Raw genomic sequence first — 26,363 nt, forward strand, 5'->3', positions numbered from 1 at the left:
CTTTTTACTGGCCATAGATTCCTACTCGAAATGGCCTGAAATTGTACCAACTATACGTATTTCTGCTGCTGCAACTGTGGAGATTTTAGTTACTGCTGCAACTGAGAGCGTTTTGTCGACACATTCAAGAGAGCGCTTAAGAAAATTAAGGAGGGGAAGAGGACGTTACAAGAAGCTCTAGACGTGTTTTTGCTTACATATAGGAGTACGCCCCATAAGCTTTTGGAAGAACATAAATCGCCGGCAGAGTTGATGTTCGGGCGTAGAATACGTACGTGCCTCGAGCAACTCAGAATACCTTCAAAGCTTAAGCCTGTTTGTGATCAAACCCATCCAAGAAGACGTTATAACATTGGTGACCTTGTATATGCCAAGGAGTACAAGCAGAACAACGTGTAGGAAAGATGATGTACACAATTTTGAAATCAACTGGTGGAAAGCAGGTTTCACACATTAACCAGTTGAGACCGCGATTAGCCGATAGCAGCAAACTTCTTGAACAAAACCGAGATAGTCAGCAACCTTCGATGGCTTTGGATATATTGCTAGAGGCCTAGGACCTCAATGAATCCAAAACAGCGCTACCATGCACCCGTGATATTGAGCAACCTGTGATAGTTCCTGGTAGGGAATCGTCATCATCATCACCGGCAACGTCGTCGTCCCCACACAACACATATGCATGTAAATCGAATATCAACTTGAAATAATCGTACTTCTATGCAATATGATTGAATCGTAAATGACGCAAAAATAATACCTATACGTACAAAAGTGGAGGCGCTAACCGTACATTGTTCAAAATGTTAAACATATACGACTTACGATATACATCAGCCGTACATTGCTCGTTCATCTATACGTATGCATAAAGAAAATTGTATTACATTCTTAATCGGCATTATATGCAACAAAGAATATACATTGCTCGTACATTGTCTATGCATAATGCGATTCCGATTCGAAATATTCAAATATGAGATTCAATTTATTCAACTTAATACGACTTCGTGTTGTGTGGGTCATCATCATCATCACCGTCGTCACCGTCATTATCGTCGTCTCCTTGTGTGTAAACGTCTTCGTTTTCGTCCTCAGTGTTATCCCACACAACACGAAGTCGTATTAAGTTGAATAAATTGAATCTCATATTAGTATATTTCGAATCGGAATCGCATTATGCATAGACAATGTACGAGCAATGTATATTCTTTGTTGCATATGATGCCGATTAAGAATGTAATACGATTTTCTTTATGCATACGTATAGATATACGAGCAATGTACGGCTGATGTATATCGTAAGTCGTATAAGATGCCGACTTAGAAAATATACGACTAAACATATACATTTTGAACAATATACGGTTAGCGCCTCCACTTTTGTCTGTATAGGCATTATTTTAGCATCATTTACGATTCAATCATATTGCATAGAAGTACGATTATTTCAAGTTGATATTCGATTTACATGCATATGTGTTGTGTGGGATCCCATTCTCGCCCACCAGAAGAATGTCCTGAAACACCGAGGTCCGCTAACTCCCCGGGATTTGCAACGGCAGATAGTAGATCACCATCTCCGGTACGGACGCTACGCCGATCTTCGCGAGTCCGGAGGCCGCCGCTGTGGATGGACCAGTATCGGCAGAATTAAAGAGGGGGGATGCTAGCAGCCGCACCGCGTCGACCCAGCGGCTAGCAGAGAGCGATGGATCAACTGACACTCCCACTGACAGGAGGCAGTCAGTGGAGAAGTGTCCTGCGGTGTGAAGAGATGAAAAGAAGATCTCTTCTGATTGCCGATCAGAATTGCCGAGCGGAGCGGACGCGTCGTCGTGACGGTCCGCCAGTTTTAATCTTGTTTTTCCTGTATTTTAACGTGTTAGAATAATAAAATCATTGTTTTATCCCCAAAACACAAAAGTAATAAATTCAAGGCCATTGATTATGCTCCAGAAATAACACGATCTGAGTCTAGCAGCAGTCAAAGTTCCTCCCACACAGACTCTTGCGCACTCCTCCACGTGACACTCGTTAACGCAGGATTCATCTTGACCCCCCGATAACGAATCATTGCCAGCAGAACGACGCTGATCGGTGCATCGTTATTGCATTCCCGGTGATCTTGCTCCAAATGCTCCTCGGAAACTCGTGGTTGAGGGTAGCAAAAAAGACTTCTTCGGAGGAACTTTCTAGCACCGGGGGTAAGATGCAAAGATGAAGGACTGGAAGGTTGTTGTAGATGTCCCGTCGAGTAGAGTTGAGTGTTCAGCAGTCGGTCGAAACATGCAACTATGCGATGGGGTTGTCTGCTAGAGTGGATAAGAACTATTTGTGGAAGATACTTTTTTTTTGTATTTATGGGATAAAACAATAAACTTTATTATCCTAACACATACAGTCTGCTGCAAGTAAAATCGGACGCTCGAAAAATGAGACGGTCTGCTGTCTTTCCGCAAGCCTACAGCATTCCCGGAACCGAATATTGATCTTTAACGTATACATTTCTATTCATTAACTCTTTCACTATGTAAGTAAATTGAAAACGAAATCAAAATCGATTGTTTTACTGAGATACGGCTCAAAATATGCGCGAAGACCCGAAAAGCGGACACGCAAGTAAAATCGGACAGCTAGGTTTCTTTGCCGTTTGGTGCACTTCAAGTGGTCGCATGTCGTTGTACCTGCACATTTATTAGTTGGCCACTATTGTTCTTTGTACTTGATTATCAAATCCCAAATTATCATACAAAAAACCCATAAAAAATAACGATAAGCTGACGAGAATGCAAACAAAGATTTTTACTATTTTACTGTGGATTATTTGTAATGTTTTAGTTAAAATTTAGCTAAAAATGATTTTTTATCATAAGTTTCTAACACAATTCACTTTATGAAATGCAAATAATCAAAACAGGTGTTTGAAATTCAGCATTTTCTCAAGTTTTCACTTGTAGCTAAAAAAACTTGTAGCCGTTTTGGCGTGCTTCCAACTTATTTTTTGTAATTTTCTTTACATCAACTCTTTAGTTTACGTCTTTCAATTATCACAAGAAGTTTTAAATTGGTTTGTAGTCGTACAACCACCACCATAAGTTCCTACAAGTGCTTTGTTACCCACAAGTGTATTGTTATTGGATGGCGGTAGTGAGCAGTTTGGGCAGTTGAAAAATACCCATAATCTAGTATCCAGCAATGTGTGTTTTGGATAATAATCTTGATAGAATACAAAATATTACTTCAAATGTTAGTTATTAGGTGCTAGGTTTTGACTTAATTTTGAAAATATTGATGTGATACACCTTGTTCATGATGCCGTGTATGACATGCAGCTTCCCAGGAACTTCGACGGAGTTACGATACCATATGATTGATCAATCATGTCCAAACTTCAATATTTTTTTAACTGATATGAAAGCTAATGGTTAATACCTTTGACTATGTTAATATATATGATGAATTTTTACATTTAATCATTGTTTTCTTACTTTAAGATCCTTCTTCCCACGTTTCCAAGTGGGTTACTGGGTTATGCTTCATTGATCTCGTTAAACTCAGGGCTTCAGTAATGAAATCAACAAACTTTCATTTCACAAGATTATCCAATCCTATTCTGGTTTCCTCGTAAGTAGTTTCCCTTCATGTTTGGACCATCTTACTGATCATAATCTGGGCATCTGATACTAACAAGTTTAAGTTTGTTGCTTCTGTGTAAAATTTGAGTATTTTTGTTTCTTTATTTTGCTCTCTACCTTGCAACTACAAAGAACAATAGTGGCCAACTCATAAATGTGGTACTAGAATGACCTAAAGTCACTTGCAGTGCGCCAAACGGCAAAGAAACCTAGCTGTCCGATTTTACTTGCGTGTCCGCTTTTCGGGTCTTCGCGCACATTTTGTGCCGAATCTCAGTAAAACAATCGATTTTGATTTCGTTTTCATTTTTCTTACGTAGTGAAAGAGTTAATGAAAAGAATTGTATACGTTGAAGGTCAATATTCGGTTCCGGGAATGCTGTAGGCTTGCGGAAAGACGGCAGACCGGCTCATTTTTCGAGCGTCCGATTTTACTTGCAGCAGACTGTAAATACAAATACAAGATAACTAAATTAAAGCTAGCGCACCGTCACGACGACGCGTCCGCTCCGCTCGAGATACCGATCAGAAGAGATCTTCTTTTCACCTCCTCACACCACAGGACACTTCTCTACTGACAGCATCCTGTCAGTGGGAGTGTCAGTCGATCCATCGCTCTCTGCTAGCCGCTGGGTCGACGCGGTGCGGCTGCAAACACTTTTCCTTCGGGGCTACCCCGAACTGGGGGAAACACTTTTAACGTTTCACACACTCCACAAGGGAACACTATTGCTTTTGTTGAGCTATCACACAACACTAAATGAGCTTCTCAAGGATTTCTCACTAAATGAGCTTCTCAAGGAGTTTGATGATTCTGATTTTCCTCTTGTTTTTGTCAGAATCTCGGAAGGCATTCGTATCTGCACCAGACTGGAATGAACCAAAGTTCTCTTTAATTGGAAAACTTTAATCTGAGCACAGAAGTCTAGAACAGAGGGGTTTAGGTCTGACTGATTTTATCGGACGTACGATTCTGGAGAGTTACTGTTATTTTTTTAAATCGGTATAAGCAAAACTGCTCGATTTTTGAATCTGACATCTGGCCTGCTCGAATCGCATTCGTAGTATAATGTCTGGCAACACTGGCCGAGCCAAGTTCCAAAAACCAGTGGTTCTTGAAAACAGTTGTTTCATTGACGGAACAATTGGCGTCATTCGTTTCGAAGCAGGTAAGCAGTTCAAGAAATAACATTAAAGTTAAACGGAATAGTTTTGCTTGCGTATGCCATTTTCGACTGATCGATTCTGGTTTGTGGGTTGTGCATCTGCTCACAATCATCCAGCAGCAACCCAGAAGTGGCCGAGACCCTTCCGCTTGTAAGGCCTTGTTCCGTTACTGGTGGCAGAGGCTTTCATTTTGAACAAGCATGGAGTTTTTTATAAAATGCTGGGATGAAATGAAATGTCTGAAAAAAAAGTCGGAATTGTATCACTTCAGACGTTTCTCTTTAGCATTTGTCTAATGTGTTGCTTCCTCCGCCGAATAGTAAAGAGTGTGCGTGAAGTCGGAACTTTTCACTGCAGACAGTACGGGCTCCACAGTCTGCTAGATGAATAATGTTGATTGATTATTTTCATAATTGTTTCAACTTTTATTTTAATCTTCCATTTCAGCTCCACCGTAAATAGTAAATTATAATACTATAACGAAAACTACAAAATGTATATAGAGTGTCCGGTCTGCTCAATGCTCTTGAGCGAAGGGATGAGTCTCCAGGAACATCTACGAACCCACACGAAGGCCCAGATAGTCAAAACGCTGGCGGCTCAAATCAGATAGTCTAACGATCCGTACTATCGCGCCTTCTATTTGCAATCGGCATAAAGGCTAACGGAATGGAACTTGCGAAACGGTTATAAAATCAAATATACATCGTTACTAAGTATTTGGCGCAAAAATAAACAATTACAATAATCTATTACTGATTTTGGTTCCTTAAAGACGTGTTATGCCACGGACGGTTCGAAACCTGTAGCAGCACCCAATTTGATGGTTCTTTTGACAGTTCTTTTGACTCTTTGATGGTTCTTTTGTGGTCACATGAGTACGAATTTCCTCGGTCGGTTGTCCATGATGGGAAAGGTTTGGTTGCTCCAGTCTTAAAGCGCTTAATTTAGTTCAGTATCGTACGACGATGAAACTGAGATGAAAGAAACTGTAGGCGAACAATCCAAGCAGCGATATGTAACAGTTGATATATGTCCAAACTGACACCTCCCAATGTCCAGATCGATCATTTTATCTTCAGTTTATGACTTCTCGAAGTGTTCAGTGAAGCGCTAGGGAAGGAAATGCATACTCTGAAGGAGTTCGTTTGGAACAATAATATGCATATAAAGAATTATATTATTATAAGATAGTGATAGGACCTGACCCGATGGATAAGCTTTGAGCCACTCACTGATAACTCACCGTTATCAGCTGATGTGGGTTCCTGCTATCCATCGGGGTCAATGTGCAGCGTCCGTCGATTAATTTGGGCTGGGGATCGCAAGAACATCGGGCACGGACGAGCCGCGCGTGGCGTCCGTTTATGTGTAGTACAAGTTTAGCCCAAGGACCGAAGAGAAATATAGTGTTACTAAGAAGAACGTTCTTCTTCTTGGCGTAACGACCTCTTGGTCATAGCCTGCCCGTTGAGGGCTTACGAGACTTGTTTCCCTGTTGTTCGTGGATAGTCAGTCCTCTCGTACAGGGGAGGGTCCGGTCTCGGTTGGGATTCGAACCCACGCCGTCGAGGTGGTGAGCCCCGGCGCTCATGGGCTGATTTTGTAACCGGCGCTACCGCTCTGCTGTCGCGGACCCCCCCGTGGAAGAAGAACGTTACGTGTCTTAATTGAAAGTAACAGTAGCTGCACGAAAGAACATAAAATATAGTATCATAGTAAATGGGCCTTATTATATTATAGACCTGGACTGTGTTTGAGGTATAGAGAACGTTTGACAATCAACGCTAACAGAAAGCTGCAAACGTTGAGATCTGCTTAAACTAAATACATAACTAGCATGAGTTTAGTCTCCTTCAGCGTACTCTATAATGAAATTGACCTTTGTGTAATATCTCTTAGAACTTGTAGGAAAAGAAGCATGGTCCATAGGGACAATAAGCTCAAGCTTTGGCACAATGAACCAACCATCTCTCTGGAATACGACTCTGACACGACGTTCAATAAAGTGTCTCTCGTTCCCAGTACGCCAATCCACTGGACTGTCAACTCCTCCCGTAACGGCCAACTGCTCTGGCTTTGTCCTTTAAGGTTTCAAGTGTTGCTGCCCAGAAACGGCAGGCCCAGCCACACTGGATCGTAATAAATTCAAGGACATTGATTATACTCCAGAAATAACACGATCCGAGTCTAGCAGCAGCCAAAGTTCCTCCCACACAGACCACGACCCGTTGTGAGGCCGTCCTCTTGCGCACTCCTCCACGTGACACTCGTTAATGAAGGATTCATCTTGACCCCCCGATAACGAATCACTGCCAGCGGAACGACGCCGATCGGTGCAGAGTTGCAGTTTCGGCGCCTGTCGCTAAGGGTCATTGTCTCATCCTGTTTTCTTTCCTGCCCTTTTCCTACCATGTTCCATGATGTTGTTTAAAAACTTGTTCTATAAACTTCACTCCGATTCCGATACCCAAACCCGCGAAAGCGTTATTATTGACTCGCGCTCCCGAACAAGTTGCTTCGATTTCATTAAAATGAAAACAAATTTTGGCTATCGAAGCCACATGACGTTTCGTACGGCGATTGTGCCGAATACGCATTGGTAGGTTATGAGGTGTAAATGTCAAAAAAGCCTACCAAAAAATGCACTTGAAAGGCGTCTTTTTGGTAGACATATTCACCTTTGGTAGGAAAGTGCAGCACGGTTTATCCCATAATACGTCTCCTTGGAACTTTATTAAAAACCATAATTTTTAAATGACACAAATGCTATAACATTTTGATAAATAGGATGTAAAACTCAAGTAAATTAAAGCTGTAAGCAAATTATATTACCCAGGAACAGTCCATCATAGTTAAAAAAAGTGTTTTACTAATTTCAACGGACCATTTAAATTGCAACCCTCCCGGTTGACAGAAATTGACATTGTTGCTGGTACTATGTCCGCGTGACCACATTAGGCGTACCATACCAAAAACTTGGTACGGTCGAGTGACAGCGTACCAGAGCCGATGGTGCGCTAGAAAGAGAGAAAAAACGGTTTTTACCACCTGGGCCGCACCAGTTTTTTGGTATGGTACGCCTAACCGCGTGACTACATTAGGCGTACCATACCAAAAAACTGGTGCGGCCCAGGTGGTAAAAACCGTTTTTTCTCTCTTTCTAGCGCACCATCGGCTCTGGTACGCTGTCACTCGACCGTACCAAGTTTTTGGTATGGTACGCCTAATGTGGTCACGCGGTAATGTAGTCACGCGGTGTAGTTCCAGCAAGAGTCCCAGCAATCTGCCATGGAAAAACTTGCTGGTACTACATGACAGCTGCAAAAAATTTGAATATTTGTCAACCGGGCATTGTTCAGTTTCTATTTGACAGATGGAAAACCACGATTTGACGATTTCTCTAAAAATTGTAGAATTGTTTGTAAATCTTAAAGCTGGCTGTAGACGTCACATATTAATCTGTGCAGATCTTTGACGTCTACAGATTTCCTTTGTTCTCTCGTACCCATCGTCTGTCAAACATCCCTCCAGATATCCCGAATATCTCTGTTGAACCAACCTGGTTTGACAAGAAGTGTTGAACCAAGCTGGTTTGAACAACTACTGAATTGATGACACTGGCAGCACTGCATGTGTCAAATGACCGGAACTGTTGAATAAAGAATTTCATTCCTGTGTGTATAGTGGAATCGGTCGCACGTGTTCCTTGTTTCCCGATCCGAAATTAGACCATATACCTCTAATTCTAACAGGTTATGGGCCCAGGCCACGCGGTGTGTATTAAGTGTTGTTAATCTTTCGGGCGAAGTTTTTTTTTAAAAGTGAAATTAGTCGCAGTCAGAAAAACAAAAAATACAATGGATCTCTCTAAAGTGAGTGTTGTTCGATTGAATAATCGGAACTACCGAGCGTGGGCGTTCAAGGTAAAAATGGTGATGATGCGGGAGGGAACGTGGAAATACGTTGACCCGGGTGTCGCGCCGGCACCGGTAACTTCCGATTGGACGGAAGGGGATTCGAAGGCGCGAGCTACCATCGCTTTGTTGGTTGAGGACAACCAACATAACCTCATACTGGATAAAACAAGCGCCAAATCCACGTGGGATGCCCTGAAGGCTCACCACCATAAAGCTACGTTAACTGGAAAAGTGGCACTTCTAAAGGAAATATGCAGCGCAAATTTCTGTGAAGGAGAGAGTATGGAGAATTTCCTCTACAGCATGGAGGAATTGTATTCTCGTCTCGAGAATGCTGGAGAAAAATTGTCACCATACATGCAAGTAGCTATGATCTTGCGGAGCCTACCAAAGGCTTTCGATACCCTCACCACCGCTTTGGAAAACCGCTCCGACGAAGATCTAACAATGGAGCTGGTGCGGTCCAAGCTACTGGATGAAAGCGAAAAATTGTATAGCGGTGATGCGGCGGAGGAGCGGGCGCTGAAAACGGGCAGCCGAACGAACAAGGAGTCTATTGTGTGCTTCTTTTGTGGAAAACCCGGTCACAAGAAGCAGGCGTGCAAGCAGTTCCTGAAGCAGAAAAGCAGCGAAAAGAAAAAGGTGATAGAACGAGCAAAAACAGTGCGCGAAAACGACCAAGCGTCGTTCCTTTTTTCGGTGCGTTCCAGTGTTCCCGGAACTACGCGTGCGTGGCTTATTGACTCTGGTGCAACATCACACTTAGCCAACGATGAAAAGTTGTTCAGCCGTTTAGACAGAAGTGTGCGTCCTGAGATTTTTACAGCGGACGGCAAATCTATCCGTACGGGTGGAATAGGGGATTGCGTGGTTATTTCGTGCGACAATGACTTTGGAAAGAACGTGTCGATAACACTAACGGACGTTATTTTTGCCCCGGGTATAGAGTGCAACCTTATATCAGTGCCCAAACTTTGCAGTAAAGGTGTTCATACAGTGTTCGACAAAAGCAATTGCAAGCTTGTTTACGGTGCGAAAGTCGTGGCTACAGCTGATAAAGTGGGTGGCCTATACCGACTGAATATGGCTGATGAACGGGCCTTATTGGTGAATGACAGCCGACACACCAAGGAAGCAGAAAAGACATCGACTAAAGTGCTGGATATAATCCATAGTGATGTGTGCGGCCCAATGGAGGAGACGACGCCAGGGGGATGTCGTTACTTTATGACCTTAATAGACGATCACAGTCGTTATAGTTTCGTCTATTTCCTGAAAAAAAAAAATCTGAGGTCGAGGATAAGATTCGCGAATTTGTGAAATTGGTTCAAAATCAGTTCGGACGTAAACCGCGGATCATTCGCTCCGATCAGGGTGGAGAATACTCCAGCAAGACACTTAGGAGACTCTACGCGGATGAAGGAATAAAGGTGGAGTACACTGCGGCGCATTCACCACAGCAGAACGGGGTTTCGGAGCGGAAAAACCGGTCTCTGAGTGAGATGGCCCGGTGTATGCTTCAGGACGCGGGCATGCACAAGCGATTTTGGGCGGAGGCAGTCAACACCGCTTGTTACATGCAAAATCGTTTGCCATCTGTTGCAGTAGACCGTACGCCGTTCGAGATCTGGTTCGGAAGAAAACCAAATTTGACCCACTTGCGACTATTTGGATGCGTCGGTTACGTGTTCATTCCGTCGGTAAAGCGTAAGAAGTTAGACGTCAAGGCGAAACGAATGACGTTCGTCGGCTATTCCGCGGAACATAAAGCGTATCGGATGCTAAACACACGGACGGGAGAAATCCAAATCAGTCGGGATGTTCGTTTTCTCGAATTCAGCGACGGATCTAAGGAGCATCATCACGATGAACCCAAACTGGAGGATAGTCCGACTGGAAGGGAAGAAATCGAGTGGTCTTTCGATGAAACAGTGAAACAGGAAGCTGAACCCGATTTGACTCACGAAACAACCTCTGAGTCCGAATTCTACGGCAAGGATTGTCCAGGTGATGGTTGGCCACGAGGGTTTTGGAACGACAACGACAACAATTGGCTTCGTGGACTGTGGGATGATGATGACTGTAAAGTTCAAGCTGGAGCTGCGGTGCCAGAGATCGAACCTCCGGAGTCTACTGATACCGTTCGTCGTTCACAGAGGAAAACAGCAGGCGTTCCGCCGGTAAGATACGACGAGGAAGTGAATTTGGTGATGGAAAGTTTGCCTGAACCAAGGACGTATAAGGAAGCTGTATCCGGTCCACAGAGCACCAAGTGGAAGTCGGCAATGGCAGAGGAAATGCAGTCCCATCGCGAAAATAATACGTGGGAGCTAGTGGAACTGCCGCCACAACGGAAGGCAATCGGGTCGAAATGGATCTACAAATGCAAGGCGGACGAAGACGGCAATCTCGTTCGTTATAAAGCACGTTTGGTGGCGCAGGGCTTTTGCCAAAAATTCGGGACCGATTATGATCTAGTTTTTGCTCCAGTCGTAAAACAGATAACTTTTCGGACGATGCTGGTTTTAGCGAGCAAAAGGAAGATGTTGGCGAAACACGTTGACATAAAGACAGCGTATCTTCATGGTCATCTCGAGGAGGAGATTTTTATGCGACAACCACCAGGGTACGAGAGTGGTAAACCGAATGAAGTCTGCCGGCTGCGTCGCAGTATTTACGGGCTCAAGCAGGCAGCTCGTGTTTGGAATAAGAAAATCGACGACGTACTGAAAACTAAGGGTTTCATTCAATCAACGGCGGACCCGTGCCTATACATTTGCAAAAAAGCGGATAAGTCCATTTTTGTACTCATTTACGTAGACGATGTAATTGTCATTTGTTACACGGAGGAGGAATTTTCTGAGGTGGTCCACGTCCTGGAACAGAACTTTACAATAAGTGTCATGGGTAATCTAAGATTCTTTCTTGGAATACGTGTTAGGCTAAACAAAGGACAATTTTGTATTGATCAGCAAGCCTACTTGGAAAGAGTTCTGGAAAGATTCGGCATGAAAGATGCAAAGCCGTCAAAATATCCGATGGATCCCGGCTTCTTAAAACGAAAGGAGGAGATTGGCAAGAAGTTGGATTCGGCGAAAGCGTACCAAAGTCTTATTGGGGCTCTGTTGTACGCTGCTGTGACCAGTAGACCCGATATTTCAATAGCTACAGCCATTCTGGGAAGGAGAGTACAAGATCCATCAGAAGCGGATTGGAATGAGGCTAAGCGAATACTACGTTACCTAAGGGGTACACTGGACAGCGTACTTTACCTCGGAAGAAGCGAACAGAAGCTGGAATGTTTTGTGGACGCCGACTGGGCAGGAGACGAGAGCGACCGCAAATCCAACTCAGGGTTCTTTTTTAAGTTCGGCGGCGGGCTCATCGGATGGGGCTGCCATAAGCAGAAGTGTGTGGCACTATCTAGCACCGAGGCCGAGTATGTATCCCTTGCCGAGTGTCTGCAGGAGGTAAAATGGGTCCTCAAGCTAATGGCAGATATTGGCGAACAACAGGTTGGTCCGGTCGTGGTCAATGAGGACAACCAAAGTTGCATTGCGATGGTTAGCGGAGACAGAGCTGAACGCAAGGCAAAACACATCGATACAAAATTCAATTTTGTGAAAGAAATGGTTCGGGACGGCATCGTGCTACTGCAGTATTGCCCGACCGAGCACATGCAAGCTGATCTACTCACGAAACCGTTGCAAGCGGTGAAGCTTCGACAACATCGGGAGGCAATCGGCATCAAAACGTTCAGCGTTGAGGAGGAGTGTTGAACCAACCTGGTTTGACAAGAAGTGTTGAACCAAGCTGGTTTGAACAACTACTGAATTGATGACACTGGCAGCACTGCATGTGTCAAATGACCGGAACTGTTGAATAAAGAATTTCATTCCTGTGTGTATAGTGGAATCGGTCGCACGTGTTCCTTGTTTCCCGATCCGAAATTAGACCATATACCTCTAATTCTAACAATCTCGAGGGATGTTGGAAATAGCTAAGGAAAGGCTGTAGACGTCAAAGATCTGTGCAGATTAATATGTAACGTCTACGGCTTGCTTAAGACCATTTTGTGGAAATGTCAAAACCCGAACTAGAAACCAGAAGAATAATTCCAAACTTCCTAGGAAGATGTTATTTTTTATTTTTCTTGAAAAAAATATTTTTGCTCGTAACACAACCTTGAAATATACAAACTTTGAAAAATTTGAGATAGTTAGCTGTCACTTCGCATTTGTTTTGGATTTTAAAACGAAACGATTTGCCAACGAACACAACTTACTCGACCAAGTGCTTATGTCCTGTGAATTTGTTTTAAACAAAAGTGTAAAAACTATGAAAACCAAATACCAAGAGCTAATGACCAACATGAACACTTTGAAGGATAAAATGGGGACAGTTTTACATTGTAAGTACTTACATTACCTGGTATTACACTACGATTGCCCGACTCAACAAACTCCCCGTCTTCGTTTCCAGATGAATCAAGAGAAGTAACTAATGAACAGAACTCGATCATTTGGGACACGGTATGTCGCAGCTTGGAGGCAATCCTCGACCGAATCAGGGTCAACGAATTGAAGGCTCAACAGCTTCAAGAAACATCACCTACAACGGAAAAAGATTTACTAAATGTACTGAAAATGATGACATTGATGGATGCTATTTTTATCGATACTTCCAAAGTACTAGACGATTCGAAATCAGGAGATACCAATCAGAACAGTCCCTCGTTTGCTGATCAGATGGTTAGCATAAAGCACAACATCGATTTAGTTTCACTCGAATTGACCAAAATTAAAACAGTAAACGAGACGCTGGCAAATATTGTATCGAACTACAATCTAGAATTGGCGGTGGCGACCAGTGATCATGAGAACGACGGAGATAGTCCAAATATAGATCAAAACAATGTTTGAACCGGTCAATAACTTATTTTATGTACTGAATTAATGCCTGCGCCAATTCTTCTTGAAACTGAAACCGGTTGTTTTGTATCTATGAGACCTTACACTTGTTAACAGGATGCTCAAAATAAGGAAATAAAGCAAATAAAAGGTTTTGATAGGTCATTCTTGTGTTCCAGTTAGGAAACAATTGATTCTATGAAATACCGTTGTAGTTACTGAAGGGATTGTTTACATGCAAAATGGATGTGTTCGTGTTTGCGCAAATTGTATGTCACAGTGAACAACAGTGTAGTAAACATCGATGTAATACCTACCTTTACCTCGATTTGATATCACCTCTATAGCCAGTTATCTCAAATTGTTTTGTCATTGCGTAGGGATAGACGAAATTTTCTTATCAGTTGAAACTAAAAGTTCGCAGCAGCAGTAGAACAACCACCGTGTTTTGCTCGAAATCATGCCTACTCGGACCGGCCTCCTGACCGCAGTACATCTTGCGAACATAGCGAAAACATTGTCGGAAACTCGACAGTTTGCGCTCAACACACTGTACCTACAGTTCCACCCCAAAGTGGCCACCGCTGTGAAATGTCCCCGTGCTCTCAGTCGGTTCGTAGCAGGCGTGTATCAATCATCCGTCAATTGGATTGGTACCGAGGTGGACCTCCGGATTGTGACCGGATCACTCCGGTCGAACGGGAGCAGCTTTGAAGCGTTTACACAACGACAACGGCCTACCAATGTTGATTATCTTTTCTACGATTACGCACTGAGCCCGACCGGTGAGGAAAGTCGGTTTGCAGAGCGCTACCATGGGGCCAGTGTGGTGGAATTGGACACGGCTCATCTTCCGAGTGTAGTAAAACTATCAGACCTTGATCCGGAAACACAAACTTACCGCAATGTTGTGTTGGGTGGAACGTTTGATCGAATTCATGCCGGCCACAAGGTGCTGCTTACGCAGGCGGCCCTTCTCGCTACCGAAAGACTGGTCGTCGGAGTCACTGATGGGGCAATGATCAAAAGTAAAAAACTATATGAATTAATCCTCCCGGCAAAGGAGCGCATCCAGCACGTGAAGGAATTCCTGGAGGACATAGATTCATCGTTGAAATATGAAGTGGTCCCCATACTGGATCCTTTCGGGCCAACGGCAACCGATGCCAACATGGATGTAAGAAACAATTCATACCCTCTTACAAGTACCAAGTTTAATATAACCTCTTTCCCAATTTTAGTTGATCGTTGTTAGCACCGAAACTGCCCGCGGTGGCGCAAAGGTTAACGAACTCCGGCAGAAGAATGGGTTGAATCAACTGACAGTGCACACGATCGAACTGCTGGACGATGAGAGCACCACCGAGGACAAGGAAGACAAAATAAGCTCCAGCAATTTACGTATGGATCTGCTCGGAAGCCGGCTGAAGCCGCGAAAACCAGCGCCGGAGCATCTGCCAGCGAAACCGTACGTGATCGGGCTGACGGGCGGTATTGGTTCGGGGAAGAGTAAAATGATCGAGCGTTTTCAAAAGCTTGGAGCCGGAATTATCGACTGCGACAAGATTGCCCACCAACTTTACGAACCTGGTGAGGAATGTTATGCCGAGGTGGTCGACACGTTCGGCAAAAGCATTCTCAATCCGGACGGAACGATAAACCGACGGGAGCTGGGTGGTATTGTGTTTGCCGATCGGGAGAAGCTGAACCAACTGAATGGCATCATGTGGACAGCAATTGGAAAACGGGCCCGTGAGAATATACGAGAGATGTACGAACGAGACGGTAAGGAGGTGGTTGTGATGGAGGCTGCGGTGTTGCTGCATGCCGGATGGCAGGATCAGTGTCACGAAGTGTGGTCGTGTATTATTCCGCGTGATGAAGCAATCCGGCGGTTGATGGAGCGAAATCAGTTCGACGAGAAAGAGGCGATTCGACGTGTCGAGGCACAGCCGAACAGCAACGAGGATCTAGTACGCCATGCCGACATTGTTTTCTGCACTATGTGGAGCTACGAGTACTCGCAGCGACAGGCCGAAAAGGCTTGGAGTATTGTGCAGAAAGAATTGAAACTGAAACTGTAAGCTGGTTCCTTTTGTTATTTGTTATATTTTTTTAAAACATTGATTGTCGCAGGTATGGGAAAATAAAGTAACATTGGGAATGGAACAATGGAATATTCATACAGGAACGGACCAAAGTTTTTTACACGAGGGACAGTTGGTGAGCCGTCGGAGGTACTTTTTCAGGCAGTCTTTGTGGAGAATCTGCGGACACGACGCGCAACGGATGCCCTGCGAAAAAGTATCGGAAACATGGTCAATATATCACCTTCGTAAAACGAATCATTGCTCTTACTTACGTAAAATATCGTTACATTGCAGAGACAGCAGCGTGTTATCACATCGGCATAGTTTGTGTTGAGGTACTTGTCGAACTCTACGATCGCCTTCGGGCCAAAGTAACACTTGTCTTGAAGGACCAGAAAGTACCCCAGACCTTCCCATTCGCTCAAAAGTTGCTCTGCACGCGGCTTCGACAGTGCTTTGTTGCCTTCCGAGGCCGATTCGTTGGTGAGATTCAAGCACGCAATCGAGGGTAACTGATGGTCTTCGGACAGCGTAAGTTCTCGCAGCAGGGCACGGAAGTAGTGCAGCTCCGATACGGTGTAATTGTTCTGCTGCAGGTCGATCGGAGATTCCATGAGGCTGACGAACACGTAAAAGTCCGTATCGGTAGGATCGTAGTGCATGTAGGCAATCTTTTGATCGTACGGATAGATACGGGAGTTTATCTCCGACACCACCTCCGCAACGACATCTTCTTTGGGAACGGTTTCAGTTTCTCCATCTACAAAAATAAACAAGGAAACGTAAACCACACAAGGGAAATACTTTGATTTCGATTCCGGTACTTACACCGCGCGTAGATACCAATAAGTATTTCGTACGCCTGTTGAGAGCTGAGAGTGCCATGATTAGAACAGGCCTGCAAAAAAGCGCGATGCACGTTTGAGTAAGTCATTGTTTTAACACTGAGGCACTAATTACTTTCACAAACGTGTAGTTTACTTCCCGGAATCCGAAAAGAAATGCCGATTGGTACAATTTTGTCGCAAATGAAAGATAAATATTGTTTAACCGCGAAATACCGCTAGCGTTCCCAGCGCCCTTGTTTACCATCGGTGGGTCATGAAACTAAATTAGAAATAGTGATGTGTAGAGTTGTGTAATTCCGATTCAGATCTATGAATCTGAATGAATCTTTGCTCGTTTTAGAGATTCATGTTTTTTTTTGACGAGAGAATCATGATTCTAGCCGTTCTGTGGGCCTCTTGCTTTTGGTTTGTTTTATTCAACTAATTTTATAAGCTATAAAAATTAAAATCTACGTTGATGATGATTGCTGACGATTGTCATTTTGACTTAGTCATCATCGGAAATGTCAAAACAACTAAATGGTCGACCTGAAACTTTACATAATCACCTTGGCAGCATCAATCAAAATACAGAAAACTGTATGTCATCGTCACATATTGCTTTGTATTGCTTGAGGTCGGCTTTGAAGAATTAGAGTGCTATTAGTTGATCAGTTGGCAAATAAGGATAAAATTATCCTTGGCAAATACTAGTAGCTACGTTCCAGAATGTCAGTGAAAACCATCAACGACGAGGGCCACTTTCAGGCCGAACTGGCGGCCGCCGGCGGAAAGTTGGTCGTCGTCGATTTCACAGCGACCTGGTGCGGACCTTGCCGTAACATTGCGCCACTGTTTGAACAACTGCCGGTCAAATATCCCAAGGGAGTCTTCCTTAAGGTAGATGTAGACAAATGTGCCGAAACGGCCGCCACTCAGGGGGTCTCCGCGATGCCAACGTTCATCTTCTACCGTGCTAGGGTAAGCATAAGAAACGATGCAAACTTGGTGGACGGTCTTCTGATGCAGCTTTTTTCCTGCAGACCAAAATCGACCGACTGCAGGGCGCCGATATCAATGGGCTGGAGGCAAAGATACAGAAACACTATGTGGCGAGCGTGGATGAATCGGGCGAGGATTACGGCCAGGGCATGGTAGGGAACGAACGGCCTACCTTTTTTCATCGGACGAATGTGGTCTAATTCGTGTTGGCATTTTGCTTTTTGTTTAGCTCGATCTGAGTACGTTCATCCAGAAGAATCAGTGCGAGTGCTTGAACGAAGCCGACGATCATCCGTTGACGAATGCACTTTCCGCCAGCGGGGGCCACCTGGCGTCCGATTGCGATGAGCAGCTGATCATTTCGGTCACCTTCAATCAGGCTGTGAAGCTGCACTCGCTAAAAATCAAAGCGCCACCGACGCACGGGCCGAAACACTTGAAGCTGTTCATCAACCAGCCGCGGACGATCGACTTCGATATGGCCGACTCGCACGTTTCGGTGCAGGACTTGGAGGTGGACCCGAAGGACTTGGAAACGGGAAATCCGGTTAAGCTGCGGTTCGTAAAGTTTCAGAACGTGCAAAACATCCAGGTGTTCGTGAAGGACAACCAATCGGGTGGTGAAACGACAATCATTGACCATCTGGCCTTTATCGGGCAACCGATTGCGACCACCAAAATGGACGACTTCCAGCGTGTTGCCGGTAAGAAGGGAGAAAGCCACTGAAAAGGGATAAGTTTCGAATCCCGGTCCAGGCGGACGATCGATTCCAATGTCCAATGCGGTTTTCATAAGGGTCATTAATGAAAAGCTGACTGATGCATGTGCAGTTTATATTTGCTCTTCTCGCTAAACGAAATCTGATTTAATAAAAACAAATGTTTTCTGCTAATTAAACTATTCGTTTAAATACTTTGGATAGTAGTTTTTGTTATGAATTTGTATTCTAAGTAAATACGTTGTCTGTTTCCGTTTCTTAATAGAGCACCGTTTCTGGTCAGGCATCGCTTCCATTAAAATCGCGTTATCTCGTTTGCCATCTGATTGCTGTCTTTCCCAGCCTAGTCCATAAAGTTGTCAGAGACGACGTCAAAGTTATCTCAATTTCTAATCACTCTACTTTGTCCAGAATAGCCAGGTTCCATACCAGCAGCTATGTTCAGTAAATTCTTCTACATGTCGGACCTTGGATCCCGCATTGTCAATCATAACACAACTTTCCTTATCTTGGAGCTGCTAAGATTTCAATGTGCAGAATGCAGGTTCAAAACGAGCGCTTCAAGGTGATAAAATATTTCGTTGTTTCTATTTAATTATTTCAAACTTTCTACTCTTCAGATTTGTATTTAGTACCGGTACATTGTACAAGTTGTGTAGTTCAATACGAGTTTTAATTATTTTACGTTATTGTGCCTCTATCATGACATACAAAACCATTTTACATAAAACATTTTTTACATGAAAACAAACGTAAAGTAATACAAATGAATAATTGGAACCACGTGTTCGGGAGTCGGGAAAAGGAAATACATCAACGAATGAAACAAACTCAGGAAACATGCGGGAACATTGGCTCGTGTTTAATTTTTAATCACTCCCACTTCCTTCGCAAATACATGCCGTCCGATTTCTTTCTCTTTTGGGTTTGGGGTGACGCGATACGATGAATCACATTCGTTTTCCCTTTCTGATTTCTTTGGGGTTTTTTTTGTCGCAATGAATAAATTGAAACACCTGTTGACGGAATTATGAACCACTCCGTGAACGCCAGACCAGACGTTCGGCGGAAATTTAATTAAATTTATCATCGTGAAAGGCTTTCATTTCAATTCAAATGAAATTCGATTGGTACATCGCTTTGTTTAACAGCATCTCGGAGTCTCGAATAAAGGCACAATTTTATTTCATCGAATCAGATATCGCCGGATTCGGCAGCGCTCGTGTATTAAATGGAAAAATTATGTTACCAAGTCACTGAAGTAGAACTAAATTGACATGTTGCTAGAGGAAATAATTTGCTGTCCATTCTTCCCCGGAACCGGAATGGACCAATTCGGTTACTGGTGCTCATCTTCACCGGCCAGAAAATGTGTTCAATCGGCCATTTCTGTCTGCATACGAACCGTTTCTACATTCGCCAGGCGTTCGCGCGCACCACTGCCCGTCATCTGACCCATCTGCCGGAGGTATTCCGTTCCCAGCGCGACCAGATTCTTGCGAAGTGTTGGGTAGGGGTGAAGAAATGCATCGAATGCATTTCGAGCTGTTGCATGCACACGTGAGCACGAGCGCCACAGAATGGAACGAAACATGAAAAGTATTTCAATTGCAAACTCTGCGCGATGTGAACAGGGCAACATGTTTATTTCCCTCGAGGCCACCCGGTCGGGCGGTGGTTTGGAATTGGATTTGGTAACAAACAGGAAATTCCTCTCCCACTACCGGATCTCTGCTTTATCCGGTGCAATCGTGAAAGGTTAGTCGGCGAGCTAACCGGTCTCAAAGTGACAAGAAATTGGAAATGAAATTATTCCAATGATAAGAATATTTGATAGTTTTAAACGGAACATACAAACTACTACACACTAAAGATAAGTATATAATTTTTTGATTTATAGCAACTCGGACAACCGTCTTTGCATATTTTTGCCCATTATCAAATCTTTGAATTTAATTTAATCGAAGGTCAAATCCATGGGCCAAACAAACAGTGTGATTTTTCTCACAATGTTTATGTTAATATGTTAATTACATTGTATCACAAATGATAAAATAATGTTTTTCTTCTGAGAATTTACTGTTGAATAAAGCATAAAAATACTTCATTTAATGAAAAAAATTGAATTGAAAAGAGTGTCTTTGAAAGATGCTGCTTTTAAAACGGAGTTGTAATTCAAATTACTTCCAAGTTTTTTTTTATGGTGTAAGTAATTGAGTTTTCAGTAGATCGAAGGAATTCTTATAAATTATCTTCGGAAAAAGGACTACATGATTTTAACCTGTTTGGTAAGAACAGTTTATGTAGAAGGTTTTAGAGGCTAGTGAAACGTTTTTTTAATTGCATGTGAAACTTAAATCGTAAATTCTTGAATATTTTAAATATTCCGACTATACTTACAAAGCATGTATAATTCCGTGGTTTCCACGGCAACAAAATGTGGGAATTTCTGGAAACATTTGAGAAAAGTTTGTGTCAATTCCGAATTAGCTTTAGTCCTCACACCATTCCATACTTACTACCATATCATCGCCAAAAATGAGCTGCAACTCGCCAAAGTGTTCGCCATCTTCCAACTGCAGCACTTCCTTCCATCCGCTCGTGTAGACTGCCACCGTTCCGGAGACGATGAATATCATATTCCTATTCGCCTTTCGACCTCCGACGCCACCGGCGCCATCGTTTTCCCAGCGTGTGATGATATCGTTCCTCAGAAACAGCTGAAAGCACATCGTGACGGCCAATTCGGTCAGCTGTTCCTCGGCCATAGTTTCCCGAAAAAGCGGACAGGAGCGCAACAGAGGTCCAAGAGTTTCCATTCGCGCTTCACCGAAGAGCTAACGGGAGAAAGTTCGATACAACGGATGGAGAAATGGGAGCGATATGCTTTGGGGAATTTGTTAAACTCTGGAGTCCGTTCCTGCAACCTCCTCACCTGTTCGCCGACCGTCGCCCGGATGAACGTTGGACGGCTGTAGTGTTTCGGATGGCGGATGTCATAGAACTCTAGAATTTGCTGCTGAAGAGAAGCCGGAAGCTGCTCGTGGCGCATATAGTTGCCCAGTTCGTAGCGGTTCTCGTGATACTGCGCCAGTTGGAATAAATCACATACCTTCGATTAGGCAAACAAACCCCCCGAAGAACCGGATGTCCTTGGCACCGGAAGTACTTACCTTGCTCGTGCTCGAGAAGAGAATGCGAATGAAAATAAACAACTCGGCCAGAAGGTAGATTTTCAATATGTACCCGCATATGGTGTAGACGAGCGACACCATCATATCTTCATACGTCACGGACTCGCTGAAGTCATGCGTGATGTGGGTCACGGTGTACAACGTCCGATAGGAACACTCCAGGTATTGCACAACTGTTGGCAATAAAGCAACGTATAAAATAACCCATCGATAGGCAGGTTTCGGGATCCCTCAACCCCCAGCACTCACACGACGACTGGTTCCAGAATGGGATCGTATGTGTCCACGATCGTGGGTCCACTAGCGCTGGATCGGTTCCCTGCACTAGGCGTACGACGAGGAACAAGATGCAAGTGCCCCAATGGAAGACGGTCAGAACGGTGATTATAATGGTGGTGAATTTGGTCACGTTACGACGCAACCCAAGACGTTGACAGAGCCGTCTGATGTAACGGAGAAAGGTGCGGAAGCGAAATATCTTCAGCACCGATATAAGGTTCCAGAAGTCCCACGCACATCCGGGATGAAAGTCTAGTTTGTGTAAGCAATACAGCAACGAGTTGTCCAGCGTTGAGGAGGGAATCTGGGGATAAAGATCCATATTTGTAAAACAGCGATAATTAATTCAAAACCTCTAGGAAGTATTACCAGTCTGGTAATCATTGGGTCCGGAGCCGAGCTAACTATATCAATCCAGAACCAGGGGTGAAGGTACTCCTTACGGATTTGCTTCAGATTTAGCTCGACCCGTTGCGTTCGGTGCACGTACACTCCGGTGATGAAAGACATTCCTATATCCAACAGGCAGACAACATCTTCCGGGTGAAAGGTTTAGAATGATTGAATATTTAAACGTTACACCATTGATTTAAAATTCCCTATGAAGGTCCCCCAAATGTGTCCCTCTCACCAATCGCCAACAGGATCGCGTGGAACGACGTGAAAGGATAATAATCACCGGCCCGGAACAGGAGCATCACGTCGTACGGTATCATCTGGAACGCCAGTGCAAACGTCACTATCATTAGGCACTCCCAGATGAATCTGAAACGAAACAAAACAGACCATGCGTCCAGGGATGAGATCTCGGTAAGGACATTTGCATAACAACCGTTTCGACAGAGCGCCCCTCGATACCTACCGGAAGCGGCTCAGTGGATGTATGCTGTAGCGGAAATAGGTCAGATGGCGTGAAATTTCGCGCTTTATCGCGGCGTCACTGCGGAAAATTTGCCTCGTCAGGGTGCTCTGCGGATCGATCAGACAAAGCCTACGCCACCATCGTTCGGTTCTGGAAAAAGGATGGGTAAAATGGCGAACGTTAGCACCGCAGTTTGGTGGGAACCTTTGGCAGACTATGACGTTTGCAAACTATCGTTTATTGTTCGACGGGTGATTAGAATTCCCCTCGCAATCGTGGTGCAGCATACCGAAGGGGAAATCATATCATTACCATGATGAATAACATACTCGCCGGCCATTTTGTCGTTCCATTCCAGAACCCCTGGCTTACCTGCGTAGGACCGTGTCGGCCGGCACGAGCAGCTTCACCAGGTCCACATCATGGTTGACCGAGCAGCGATGCGAAGGGAAATTTTGATTCCGTTTCCCCTCCTGAACATCGGTACCACCATGCTTTTCCGTGTGCACTTTTGGGGTCTTCTGGCTGGAAAGTTTCTCTGCGTAGGTCGATCCATTATCGTGCGCATGGTTCGACCGTTGGTTGCGCCTGGTTTGGCTTTCTCCGTCCCTCGGCGAAAATTCGTTCAACTTTTGGCTCATTGCTCGATTGTGACAATATTCCGCCCGGTTCGAGGAATCTTTTTTAACAAGAACCCATCAAGCGGTCTCCACCATCACCAGTGGCGTTTGCGTTGGCGAATATATGATGAACCATTCGCAACATCGAACCACAACGATTTTCACCGCCTACCTTCTGTTTTGCCGCAGAGTGCTTCGTTCGAGGAATGCCATTTAAAAAGACGAGTGTTGATTTTATGGCAACCGCTCTCTACACTGTTAATGTTTTTCCCTTAAAAGCATAACCAGTTACAAGTTCGATTTAATTTGTCTTAAGTGGAAGAAATTTATGTGAATTTTCTGGAAGAAGTGTAAATACCATTTATATAAATTGGGTACAGGTATGAATTTGATGTTTATGCTTATCAACTACAAAAGTATAAAAAAAATTGAAAAATGAAGAATATTTATGAGTGTGCTGACTAGTTTGGAACTAATAATTACTGTAAAAAACTTTCAGTCAATCAACATCTTAAATTTTTTAGGTAAATTGTAAATCATGCTGCGTTCCATCTTTGAGACGATTTAATGAAAAGTTTGCTACCAAAACCAGATTAAAAACGGAAACCTCTGTTTCAGGTGTATCATTAACACCATCTGCAGATTTCGGTTTCAATCAGTAACACCTTTGATATACTAATTTAATTCCACACTGGAAAGATAACCCGAAGGAATGGAAAATTCCAGCCAGATTTTCCCGGAAGGTACCGAAAGGCGAACACCACAAAAGAAAGAAACATCTTCGAACACCCTACCGCTGTATCAAAAACCCTCGAACCCGTGGGAATCTTAGTACCGAAAGTGAGCATAAAACCACATTGTAGAGATAGCACCTGAGGTTGGGTTCCTTTTTTCAACTGTTGTATTATGTAAACCTCAAAAATTCCGACCCATCACCGTTCGGCCGGGTTGTGCTGTTACCGAGACGCCTCGACCGGAAGGTTAATTAGCCTCCGGGTTGTGATTTTCATCAGTCAATTTTTGAACCTCACCGAATCACCCGTTCGTTTGATGTATTCCTGAAATCAGGGCCAAGGTGTGGACGAAGAAGCAAACAATGGAAAGAGTGTCTCAAGCTGGAGGCAGGAAATGGGCTCCGTTGGAAAAGGTGTGCGTCTCCTTGAAAACATCGAAATTTCCTGTAACTTTTCCCGTGCCAAAAGTTGAACAAGGAGCATACTCTTGCTGAAGCACTGTTGCTCCCGGTTTGGCGCGGGTTTTTGTCCATATTCGACCTTTCAACTCAGTGTTAAAACATCCGCCACGTTACCTCCACGAGGCAGTGAAATTTTAATGAGAAGCGAACGGAGTATCCTTCCCCTCGGTCCTGAGGCAAGGGAGAGAAGCGGGCAAAACCGATGCTTCCACTCGGAAAAGGGTGGGATGTTGGACGCAATTTCTCTCCCTACGGCTTCTTATGTTTGGTTTTCGCACCGGCGGAAAATGGAAGCGTGTTTCACACACCAGCCAGGGAAGCCATTACGCGTATTTATTCTTGGAATTTGTGGTGCTTTAAGTTCCTTATGTTTCGCGAAAATGATTCGAAACGAAAGAAAGCGTGTTCGGCAAATTGTTGAAACAATTTTGTAAGCTTTCAGGTGCAAAAATACCTTTAATAAGAATGCTTTTCCTAGGTAACATCTTTTTGAACGAGGAACATGATTGATTGAATCATAAATTTATCTTGAAAAGCGACGTGTTTGAAAAAGATGAATATCAAAAGCTATGGAGCATAGTCAATAGAACAGTAATAACAAACTTTCTTGTTTTAGTTATTATGTGAAAACATTATTGATTAAACCTTAGTTCTACTGTTCATGAAACGCAAAACTTATGCTTCTCAAATTTTTAAATTAACTTTTAACAGCAAATGAGGATTTATTATTTTAAAAAATATGAAAATTTGTAGAAAATTCAGGGAAGAAGGAAAACAATCATTTATTGCTATACCAAAACAAGCAAATGTATTAGGAACGACATTTCAACGAGTATTTGATATTCCTAAGACTAAATATTCACTACATAAGGGAATTGCGAAAAAAGAAAACATTTTTTTTAAACTCTGAATTAATTTGGTAACAATTTACTTACTTTCCGCTTTGTAAAACTGGTCGTCATTTTCAATCAATAAAGAGAAATGCAAATTTATGGTGAAATGACCCTTCGTAGCTGCTTTCCCCAAAATGGTTCAACGCTCTTCTGTGGGTTTTTTTTCATGGTGGTTGTTGGAAGCAACAGGTTCACGTCCGGTGCGATCTCACGCCGTATAAATGTATCTTAAACAAATTCACCCCACTTCAGTCTATTAACCAAGGGCAAATAATTCGGACGAAAAATAAAACATCGGCTACGATGAGCTTGGGGAGGTACATTTTTGTTATGTTTCTCCTCGATGCCACACGCTCCTGCAGCCTTCAGTAATGAATTTACATTATTATCCTTTCAACCTGTGCGCAGCTTCATGGCACGCACATTCGACTTTTGCAGGTCATTTGGTTTTTCGCCCACAAATTGGCACCACCCCTCTCCGGAGGGCTTACATAAACCCCAACCCGAATCAACCGAGTCTCATTTCCGTCCTAAGATAGGACTAAGCGTAGGCCAGGGGTTCGTGGCCACTGAGAATAGGTACCGGTGCTCGCCATGGTTGATTGGCGCCTGCCAAATGCTCGAGTTATAAACTCTCAACAGGAGTTCTCCTTTCCCCATGTTGGGAGCTTGTTTGCGGGAGAACAGACCAAGAGGCTAAACCTATTTCCTGCCAAACCACCAGTCAACCAATCGACCATCCTGTCGATTCAACCCATCAATGCCGCCACCGTCGGAGGCGCGTTGGTATTTCTATGCTTCCATTCGGACGGATTCTGCGGTTATGGTGTACATTCACGCACACCGACAAGCTATCTCACCGGTAGCGATCAGTATCAGCAAGCTTCACACTCTAATCATCATCAGCATCATCGTCGGGAAGCAGTAACTCTCGATTTCTTATCAGCACCAACTGCCGGGAGCTCGCGTGCCTGAAGACGTCGTTTGCGGTGAATGACGGGGGAATAGATAGCTCATCTTGAATTCAATCGAACTGTTCGAGCGAAA

At 43.8% G+C, this 26,363-nt stretch overlaps 5 protein-coding genes across 6 annotated transcripts; 3 read left to right on the forward strand and 2 right to left on the reverse strand.

Moving 5' to 3' along the window:
* Positions 1-12,979: 12,979 nt before the first annotated feature.
* On the forward strand, positions 12,980-13,794 carry LOC131267260 (uncharacterized). The gene is made up of 2 exons (XM_058270091.1): positions 12,980-13,136; positions 13,208-13,794. The coding sequence occupies exons 1-2, from the start codon at positions 13,025-13,027 to the stop codon at positions 13,645-13,647; spliced, it is 552 nt and encodes a 183-aa protein (XP_058126074.1). The 5' UTR covers positions 12,980-13,024; the 3' UTR covers positions 13,648-13,794.
* A 189-nt stretch (positions 13,795-13,983) lies between these two features.
* Positions 13,984-15,812, forward strand: LOC131267258 (bifunctional coenzyme A synthase). 2 transcript variants are annotated; one of them, XM_058270088.1, is made up of 3 exons: positions 13,984-14,812; positions 14,877-15,715; positions 15,772-15,812. In XM_058270088.1, exons 1-3 carry the CDS (start codon positions 14,096-14,098, stop codon positions 15,788-15,790), a joined length of 1,575 nt encoding a protein of 524 aa, XP_058126071.1. In that variant the 5' UTR covers positions 13,984-14,095; the 3' UTR covers positions 15,791-15,812. The 2 variants fall into 2 exon arrangements, with proteins under 2 accessions (XP_058126071.1, XP_058126072.1); XM_058270089.1 differs by having other exon boundaries at positions 14,877-15,812.
* Positions 15,725-16,732, reverse strand: LOC131267259 (non-structural maintenance of chromosomes element 1 homolog). Its single transcript, XM_058270090.1, has 3 exons — positions 16,554-16,732; positions 15,998-16,485; positions 15,725-15,929 (listed from the first exon to the last, which is right to left on the reverse strand). Exons 1-3 carry the CDS (start codon positions 16,657-16,659, stop codon positions 15,816-15,818), a joined length of 708 nt encoding a protein of 235 aa, XP_058126073.1. The 5' UTR covers positions 16,660-16,732; the 3' UTR covers positions 15,725-15,815.
* Positions 16,733-17,150: 418 nt separating this feature from the next.
* Positions 17,151-18,438, forward strand: LOC131262659 (thioredoxin-like protein 1). Its single transcript, XM_058264711.1, has 3 exons — positions 17,151-17,533; positions 17,596-17,706; positions 17,784-18,438. The coding sequence occupies exons 1-3, from the start codon at positions 17,282-17,284 to the stop codon at positions 18,279-18,281; spliced, it is 861 nt and encodes a 286-aa protein (XP_058120694.1). The 5' UTR covers positions 17,151-17,281; the 3' UTR covers positions 18,282-18,438.
* Positions 18,439-19,648: 1,210 nt separating this feature from the next.
* On the reverse strand, positions 19,649-23,249 carry LOC131264750 (potassium/sodium hyperpolarization-activated cyclic nucleotide-gated channel 1-like). Its single transcript, XM_058267019.1, has 10 exons — positions 22,981-23,249; positions 22,609-22,758; positions 22,378-22,511; positions 22,116-22,282; positions 21,717-22,050; positions 21,447-21,640; positions 21,209-21,358; positions 20,793-21,110; positions 20,674-20,722; positions 19,649-19,818 (listed from the first exon to the last, which is right to left on the reverse strand). Exons 1-10 carry the CDS (start codon positions 23,247-23,249, stop codon positions 19,649-19,651), a joined length of 1,935 nt encoding a protein of 644 aa, XP_058123002.1.
* Positions 23,250-26,363: the final 3,114 nt, after the last annotated feature.

The sequence above is a fragment of the Anopheles coustani genome, chromosome 2, assembly GCF_943734705.1.
Source record: "Anopheles coustani chromosome 2, idAnoCousDA_361_x.2, whole genome shotgun sequence".
Classification (NCBI taxonomy): Eukaryota; Metazoa; Arthropoda; class Insecta; order Diptera; family Culicidae; genus Anopheles; species Anopheles coustani.